Genomic DNA, 9,398 nt, shown 5'->3' with positions numbered 1-9,398 from the left:
CACTCTTCTCTTCTGTCCAATGGCTTTCCTGGACTTTCGAGGCGGGAGTGGGAGGGTCCAGATTGTTAGTAAACGCCGAGCCACGTGCGGGCGCCACTCCTGGAGCCCCCGGGTCGGCGCGTGCGTACGGCGTACGCACCTCGTACGCAAGCGCGCGCTTCTGGGAGGAAGCAACAAGCCCCGGCTGCACGTGGGCTCCGGGGCTATGGAGGGGGCAGTGCAGACTGAATCGAAGATTCGGGCTGATTCTCGGACAGAGCCCGGCCCTAGGGGCCCCGGCTGTAGCCTCCGGCACTTTGCCTGCGAACAGAACTTGTTGTCCCGGCCTGATGGCTCTGCCTCTTTCCTGCAAGGTAGGAACTACTAGGTTGTATTATTTGGTGGGGCGGGGGGCGGTTACAATGTATCGCGCTAGCTGATAAAAATCTCTCCTGAACTAGTGCAGTTCTTGCCTGGGTGGACACTACTGTATACGCAGGTAGACATATATCTCTCCCTCCAGACTAGCAAGGAGAAGATTGTTAAAGTACGCAGAATGGGAGAGGGCAGACCGCTTCTAAAGAATGAATACTCCAGAATAGGGGAAATAGTCTTACCCCGGGGTCTCCCTTGACTAGATTCCTCTCCGGTTTCCCATACACGCACCCTGGGTCCATACATCCCAGGCTGAGGCAAACCTGTTTGTTTGCATAAATACCCAGTGGACTGTCAGATCACCACTTCCGGTGTACTCCCTAGCCAGGTGGCAGATCTTTTATCCAAATAGTTACTTCTCAGATGGATGGTGATGTCCCCAGCCCCACCTCTTGGGTAAATGTCCCTTTGGCTGGGATACACAACTCTGCTTATATCCCTAAGATTGGAGCAGTTCTTACCTATTAGGGAAATATCCCCTTTTCCTAGCTAAACAACTCTGAAACTAGACTCAGTTCCCTGACCCCTCTGAGGGAAATGTTCCTCTGGAGATAGGCCTAAGGGTCACCCCCATAAATGCTTCAGACCCTGCTCTAGGGCATTACCTGAAACCCAAATACAAAACCTGCTTTCATTCATTCTTTCATTGAACATGTACCTTTGCTTAGTATTGTTCTGGACACTGAGAATAAGTAAATAAATTTTTTAAAAATCCCTGCGGTAACGGATTTGACATTCTTACATTCTAGTCAGAGAGACAGGCAAAAGATAAGTAAAATATGTAGTAAAAAAACAAGAAAAATACAGTAAGGGTGTAGATTGGGGTGTGCCAGAGAGGGTTGCAGTCTTAATTAGGATGGTCAGGAAAGGCATCAACTGAGATGGTACCTTTTGAATAAACACTTAAAGATGGGACTTTCCTGGTGATCCAGTGGCTAAGACTGAGCTCCCAATGCAGAGGGCCTGGGTTCAGTCCTTGGTAAGGGAACTAGATCCCACATGGTGCAACTAAGAGTTCGCATGCCCCAACTAAAGATCCTGCGTGTTGCAGTGAAGACCCAGTACAGCCAAATAAAAAAATTTTAAAGCAGTTTTTTTTCCCTAAAATTGGCTTTTTGCAGGGGGAGCAAACCCTAAACAGACCAAGAGGAAAGCTTATGAAGCATTAGGAACCACAGGGCCCTGAGGCCAAAACTTGCCTGGTGTGTTTGAGGGACAGTCAGGGGGACAGGGGTGCCTGCAACGGTGACAGGAGGTGGGGTGGCGATAAGGAGACCTGCCCCTCATATAAAGTCTAGTGACTGAGAATGGAGACCTGTGACATGCTCTGAATATATATTTTTTTTATAGATTTTAGACTTTCTGGCTGCAGTGTTGATGGCAAAGGGCACGGGGGAAAGGAGAGGAGGGTGGCGCAGACCAGAGTGGAAGCAGTACAGGTGGTGAGAATCTGAAGGCAAACTGATAAATTGCAGCTGGTTTGGTTTGGGGGTGTGACAGGGTCAGTTTTTTTACCCAGACCAGCTGTGCTGGGAGAAAATGAGTTCAGTTGGGAACATTACCTTTGCAAGGCCTAATAGACTCTCCCATGGCAGTGTGGATTCGGCAGTCGGACATACAAGGCTGGAATTTGGGAGTCCTTTGGCAGTTCAAGCTACTGATTGGATAGAATCAACAAGAGAATCAATATAGGTGGAGAAGAGAACTTAGAACTTAGCCCTTTGCCTTCTAGCCTGGGTGGAGCTAGGAAAAGACATAGAGAAGGAGCAACTAGTAAGGTAGGAGAAAAACCAAGAGAGGGCAGCGACCTGGAGCCCAGAGAACGTGTCTGAAATGTAAGGACCAACCAACTGTTTTGGTCCGGCTGAGAGACTGAATCGTGAGGATGGACTAGACCTGTGGGTTGACAACCTGGTTGTCTGTTGTAGGTGGTGCAGCCAAGAGTCACTCTGGGACTTCCCTGGTTAAGATTCTGAGCTCGTAGTGCAGGGGACACAGGTTCGATCCCTGGTCCAGCAAGCTTCACATGCCTTGCATCACAGCTACTTGAGCCCACACACCCTAGAGCCTGTGCTCCACCACAAGAGAAGCCAGTGCAATAAGAAACCTACATATCACAACGAAGACCCAACGCACAGCCAAAAATAATAAGTAAAATGTAAAAAAGAAAAAGCTGTTCCGGTGGAGGGGTGGAGTCGAGGAAAAGAGTCAGTGAGCAGAGACCGCTCTTCAGGAACTTTGCTGTAAAAGGATAAGATAGATGGGCGAGGAGTTAGATGGATGTGGGGTCCACAGGGGAGGGAATTGCTAGAGCCATGGCCTCAGGAAGATGAGAAGAGAGGCACTCTTGTGCCCAGGTGAAGCACAGACAGTGCCTTTGGAGTAACAGGAAGGAAGACCCCGGTGTGGATCTATTTCTGCTTGGACAATTTCCTCCTCCAGGGTCCATTCTCCTGGAGCGAAGAGAGTCCCTCAGTTGTATAGCAGCTCTTCCTCGCCAGCCCCAGAACAAAAAAGCCTCTGCCAGGGACCTCTCCAGGCTTAGATCTCTTGCTCAGTGCAGGTGCCTGGAGGTTCTTAGAATTTAAGAAATACTGAGCCCCTTGTGTGTTCTAAAAAAGAAAGAAATACTGAGCCCCTTGTATGTTCTAAAACCCCAAAGCCCAGGACCCTGGAGCAAGGTCCTCTGCAAACCTCACTAGACTCTCCAGTGAGGTTAAAAATGCCAAGCCTCAGAACCCACCTATGCCAACTAAGGCCAGCCCTCTTTGTCCTTATTGATTAGTCGCTCAGTCGTGTCAGCCAGGCTTCTCTGCCCATGGGATTATCCCAGCAAGAATACTAGAACAGGTTGCCATTTCCTCCTCCAGAGGATCTTCCCAACCCAGGGATGCCAGCCCTCTGTATTTTTAAATGATCTGCTATAGCGATTCTGGTTGCAGGCCTGTGTTTTGAAACCGTGCTGGAGCTCCATGTCTTCCCACTGCAGGTTGCAGGTCCAGCTGCACGTTAGAATGGCCTGTTGGAGCTCTGAGGCTCCCAGTGCCTTAGCCTCAGCCCCCAGCAATGGGATTAAGGCTCTCTAGGGGAGGGGCCTGGGCATCTAGATCTTTCAAAGTTCTGCAGTAAGCCCAGTGTGCATACGGGGTTGAAAACCACTGTGTTCACTAGTGGGTTTTTGTTTTTGTTTCCATCTTATTTCTGTTCTTTGGTCAGGTCAGGTGTTAGCTGTGGTGCATGGGCTTAGTTCCTCCACGGCATGTACAGGCTTAGTTGCCTGATCAGGGATCGAACCAGCATCCCCTGCATTGGAAGGTGGATTCTTAACCACTGGACCACCAGGCAAGTCCCCTTTAGTGGTTCTTTGTAACTGAAATATGGTAGAAAATCTCCGAGTACGTCAAAGCAGTGAACAGTAAAGAGTTGTTTTGGGAGGCGTTCGTTCCATTTATATCCACACAGATTTGTGTGAGTTTTGGGTCCTGAAGTGTATTTGAGTCTAAAATGTATTTCTTACAGGGAGTTAGGATCAGGAATGTTTGGAAACTGCTCTTGTAGTCCAGTCTACCCATTTTGCTGATGGGAAAACTGAGGCCCAGAGAAGTAAGCAAAATCAGCTGAGATTACAGAGCCAGGAGGAAATAAGCAGGTGTCAGGACCCAGCCCTAGATATTCATCTGTTTCTCAGGTGTCCTGACTGCTACAGAGTTTGGGGACGTGAGCCAGAGGGAAGAGAACTCGGCCTCGGGGGAGCTTTGGAAGGAGAAGTTGGGACCAGCAGCAGTGAGAAGGAGGGTTAGCACTCAGGAAGAACTTCCTGTTAAAGTTAGTAATAGTAGCTAAAGTTCTTTGGGCACTCAGCAACTTATCAGGCAGCATCCTAAGTATTTCTCTTTTTATCTAATTTAATCCTCATAGCTGTGAAGGATGTCCTATAGGTGTTTGCCTTTTTTTTTTTTTTTTTGGCTGCACTGGGTCTTAGTCCCAGCATGCAAACTCTTAGCTGTAGCTTGTGGGATCTAGTTCCCTGACCAGGGGTTGAACCCAGGCCCTCTGCACTGGGAGCTCAGTCTTAGCCAGTGGACCACCAGGGAAGTCCCAGGGACGTACTGTAGTTATCCTCATTTTACAGATGAGGAAGTAGAAGCAGAGACATGAAGCAAATGCTCAAGGAATCTCTGCCAACAAGGGGTGGGCCAGAGTGCGGGTGACGTGGGGACTCCTGGCCACCCAGCTCAGGGCCCACAATGTTAAGTGCCTCGTGTCAGACCCCAGAGGCAGGGAAGATGCGGGTGAGCTCGCCCATGCTTTCTCCCCAGGGGATACCTCCGTCCTTGCCGGCGTGTACGGGCCAGCCGAGGTGAAGATCAGCAAAGAGATCTTCAACAAGGCCACGCTGGAAGTGATCCTGAGGCCGAAAACTGGACTGCCTGGTAACTGGTCCTCTCGCCCGGTGTTCCCGTCACTGCCCTTTCTAGTCTCCACTCCTCTCAGCTGTTTCTTTTTCTCCAGCTCTCTGCCTGTACGTCTCTTATCACTTTTCTCCCTGTCTCTCTCCATCTTCTCTCCCCCCGCTCCTTCTTTCCTGGCTCCATCTCTCCTTCTTTCCATTAATCTGTTTTTCCACGCTTTTACTCTCTGCCCCCCTCACTCCCCAGGGCTGGGTGCACTGCGATGGGAATGGACAGCAGCACTGGACATGGGAGAGCTCTGAGGTTCTCCTCCCCCGGGAGGCTCCCTTGGTGGGTGCTGGAGGTGGCGGGCATCAAGTGGGTGGCAGTCAGGCCCTGCCTCCCTCCCACTAGGACTCCTTTGTCATCCCTTTTTTCTGGAGGCTTGGGTGGGGCACATGGAGACAGGTGAGCCAGCTGGACAGGGAGAGCCTGACAGCCCAACCCCATCCCTGATTTCCGCAGGCGTAGCGGAGAAGAGCCGGGAGCGGCTGATCAGAAACACATGTGAAGCGGTGGTACTGGGAGCGCTGCACCCCCGCACCTCCATAACTGTGGTGCTGCAGGTCGTCAGCGATGCTGGCTCTGTATCCTTTCCTCCAGGAAGTCCTCCAGAATCTCACTGATTGCCGATGGCCATGTACACGCTTGACAGATGTCAACTTGTAGGAACAGCAAACACAGCTTGAGTGTTTACTGTGTGTCAGGCAATTTATACAGTGTGGACAACTCACACTTCTAGTAACTGGCAATGCCAGGACATGAGCCCAAGCCATGTGGCTCTAGAGCTCAAGGCCCCTAGCAGCTGGGTCCTGTTCTCATGTTTCAGGTGAGGAAACCAAGGCCACGAGAGGAGAGGTTGCTTACCCAAGGTCACACAGCTGGAAGGCAGCAGAGGCTGAATTCACACACAGGCCCATCTGACTCCAGAGCCTGTGCCGTTGACCTCATTTCTGACCCTGAGCTTGGATTTGAGGCTCAACAGGGCAGGAGCCCTGAGCAGGCAGAGCCTTTGGTTCGACAGCTCAGCCTTGGAATGTGGCTGCGGTTTGGGTGCGAGAGGCAGAGGCCCAGAAATGGGCATTTCTAGACAGCTTTGTGGGTGGGTATGGCCCTGCGCTGGGCAGATACTTCACAGATGGGGGAAGAGGCGCACTGTGAACCCATTTCACAGATGGGAGATAACGGAGGGTCAGTGGCAGAGGTGGGGCTGGCTGACTAAAGCTGGGCCCTGGGGAGGAGAGGAAACTGAGCTGGGGCTGGCTGGCTGACTCAGGCCTGTGCTCACCCTGCACAGGGCCAGGGCCGCACCTCTCCCCTGGACTGCGGGCTCCCTGAGGACACTGACTCCTCCCTCCGTCATCCTGCCAGCCTGCCACCCGGTAGCACTGCTTGCTCGATTCCCCAGCCCCAGGCCTGGCTCTGCCACTGCCTCCTTGTTTTATCTTGAAAGGCTTCTGACCTTTGTTTCCCCGAAGGTGCATACCTGCCGAGTATCATTGTGATCCCTGACTGAGGCTGAGAGAGAGTAAGTAGCTTGTTCAAGGTCACACAGCCTAGGGGTGGCAGTTCACGTTTGGAACCCAAGGATACTAGATCCCAGGATTACTCTGCCTTTCTGTGATCAGTTAGCTGTCTAGTGTTCACAGGCACTGGCTTGGTGAACCAGAGGCATGGATGTATTCTGCTGACCAACCTTCGGTAGAAACTCTTAACATGGGAGTTCCCTGGCAATCCAGTGGTTGGGACTCTGCGCTGTAACTGCTGAGGGCCTGGGTTCAGTTGCTGGCTGGGGAACTAAGATGCCACAAGCCACATAGCGTGGTCAAAGAAAAAAAAAGGATGAAAAAAGAAACTTAACCACGGCCTGTGGCACTCAGCTCCTGGCCTGCTGCCTGAATGCCGCCTGCATGGCCCTGGTGGACGCCGGTGTGCCCATGCGGGCCCTTTTCTGTGGGGTCACTTGTGCTCTGGACTCTGATGGGACCCTCATGCTAGACCCTACTGCTAAACAGGAAAAGGTAAGTGTGAAGGGCGGGGTGGTGAAAGGCCCTGGGCAGGCACCCTCCCTCTCCTCCTCTGGGCCTCGCTTCTCCAAAACAGTTGGCTGGTACCACCTCATTTGCTCAGCCAGCTAGCTCTGCTCTGTTCCTCTGGGCAATTGCTAGAAACCCAGCTCTAACCTGCTGAAGCGACAAGGGAGTTGATTTTAAGAGGTTCAAAACCAAAAACAAATCTTAGAGTTTCTTCTTCAGTGGCTCAAGTTCACAATGTGCTGGGGCTCCAGTTATTCCCAGTTATCTGCTCAGGACTGTGACAGTCACTTCCAGTCAGGAAAGCGGAAAGAAACCCCTTGGGAGCTTCAGATGTGGAGGGAGGGGAGTGGAATTGAATGCAGGGAACTGGTCACAACAGCCATGTTGAAAGAGCTGAAGAAGCAAAAGGGAAGAAGGGAGGACCCCCCCAAGACGAGAAACCTGAGGCCAGCTCCTACCGGGCACTGTTGGGGACATGGGCGCAGTCAGATCTAGATGAAAACAGAGACAGTCTGGCTCTGGCCTGGCTGCTGAGGTCCGCAGCCACCCCATCTCCATGACAACTGTGGTGGGTGATACGCCCCAAACTCCTGTGAGGACCCAGATGCTGCTTTCTGCTTCCTCTCGTCTCCCACCAGATTCCCACTAGAACCAAACTGGCAGGGGAACCTGGGAAATAGAGCTTGCTGGCTTCCAGCCCCAGAGAGCAGAGCACTGCTGGGAGGCACTGAGGGATGACCATCACCGTGGCTGCCCCTCTGGTGTGGAATACTGTGCTTTGGAAGCCCCTGTCGGAGCCACGTGGTGGGATCATGTGAGGAGCGATTACGCAGGGAGGGGGTGATGTGTAGACTCCCCTCAAAAAATACACTTGCTACGTGAGGGCCTGGCTGCAGGAAAAGCAACCATCCCCCCCCCACCCACCCACACACACACACACACACCCGCTTTGGGGCCAGCTGAGATTGTATCTGAGGGGAGGGTCCCAGGTCTTCCACCTTGTACCTCTTGTTCCTAGGAGGCCCGGGCAGTCCTGACTTTTGCCCTTGACAGCGTGGAACGGAAGCTGCTGATGTCCACCACCAAGGGGCTCTACTCTGACGCCGAGGTATCACTGCATAATTGGGGGTGAACACCAGGCCCTTTGCGCCCCCCTGACACGAGGTCTGGTCACTATTCTAAGAGGCGTAAGGGGAACCCCTTCCTTGCACCCCTTCTGCAAATAGGTTTTAAACTTTGTGGCCATAGAATCCTTTGTGGGAATTTTAAAGGGAAGCCCAGTTGATGAGAAGAGGGGCTCAGGTGGAAATCAGGACACGGGGCACTTGAAGGCCTCCCAGCTTCCAGCTCAGAGCTGTGCACCCTGGAGTTCGGGGTGTCTGAACAGAGTTTGGCACCTATTGGGCCAAATGGTCACCAAGAACATTTACCACCTGGCCCTCCTGTGAAAACATGTATATGCGGCAGTAAAGATTCGGGGTCTTGAGTTCCATGGCTTTTAAGAGTATTTGGAGTCACAGGGCCTCTGGGTCTAAAATTCCAGTCTCTCTGGAACCTGGGAATGCTTCCGGGAGCAGGATGCCTGACACTGTTGGTCCGAGGGCCTGGAGCTGTTTAATCAGCCCTGAAGCCTCCTCTAACGAGGCCATGAAGTGGGGAAGACGGGAATGCATGTGGAGTAACCCCCTCACCACCACCCTCCCCTGGGGAGAGGGACTCCTGGTGAAAGGGGAGGTGTTAGGTTTGGGGGGCTCTGGGAGTCAGGTGGGGCCCCCGGCACTGACCACCCCTGCTCCCCCCCGCTCCCCTCCCAGCTCCAGCAGTGCCTGGCTGCAGCCCAGACTGCCTCCACACACGTCTTCCGCTTCTACCGGGAATCGCTGCAGAGGCGTTACTCCAAGAGCTGAGGCAAGCCAGGGCAGGCCGCCCCTCCCGCCACCTCCAGCGTCAAAGAAGCCAGCAGGCCGGCCCTGCCGAGAAAAGAGTGGCTATAGCCGGCCCCCTGGGCATGGGGGACCCCACCCCACTCCAGGAAGGCACTGGTAGGGTAGTGCATTCACTGAATGAAGCTACTCATTCTAACAGCCCCATGAAGCCGACTGCAGTTAGAGTGTGCAAGCCCTGCTGGGTGCTAAGGCGTCAGCAGTGAGTGAGGCCCAGGTTTGAGGAACGGTGAGGTGATAGACAAATAACAGTAGTGTGTGTTGGATGGTGGATGGTATTTAAAAAATAAAAAAATTTTTATAAAGGGGTTTAGGTGAGTTCATGGTGGGGGAAGGGGACACCCTCGTGGAGAGGGAGCATCTGAGGGAAGTCCAGGAGGAGGCCAGGGATGAGCTTAGGGACTCATGGACACGTGGCGGGGAGGACCCCTTGGCAGAGATAGGCAGAGGTTCAAAGACCAGCAAGATGGCTGGTGCAGCTGGAGCAGAGGAAGGGAGGGCAGGAGGGAGGAAATGGTCAGGGAGACAACAGGGTTCGTGTGCCTTGGAAGGCA

General features: G+C 52.9%; 1 protein-coding gene across 1 annotated transcript; it reads left to right on the top strand.

Annotated features, from left to right (window-relative positions):
• Positions 1-44: 44 nt before the first annotated feature.
• EXOSC5 (exosome component 5) lies at positions 45-9,149 on the top strand. The gene is made up of 6 exons (XM_069550820.1): positions 45-353; positions 4,734-4,847; positions 5,331-5,452; positions 6,746-6,886; positions 7,920-8,009; positions 8,716-9,149. The coding sequence occupies exons 1-6, from the start codon at positions 206-208 to the stop codon at positions 8,806-8,808; spliced, it is 708 nt and encodes a 235-aa protein (XP_069406921.1). The 5' UTR covers positions 45-205; the 3' UTR covers positions 8,809-9,149.
• Positions 9,150-9,398: the final 249 nt, after the last annotated feature.

Source organism: Ovis canadensis, chromosome 14 (assembly GCF_042477335.2).
Source record: "Ovis canadensis isolate MfBH-ARS-UI-01 breed Bighorn chromosome 14, ARS-UI_OviCan_v2, whole genome shotgun sequence".
Classification (NCBI taxonomy): Eukaryota; Metazoa; Chordata; class Mammalia; order Artiodactyla; family Bovidae; genus Ovis; species Ovis canadensis.
The sequence above is the reverse complement of the archived record's forward strand: the minus strand, read 5'-3'. Positions and strand labels throughout refer to the sequence as shown.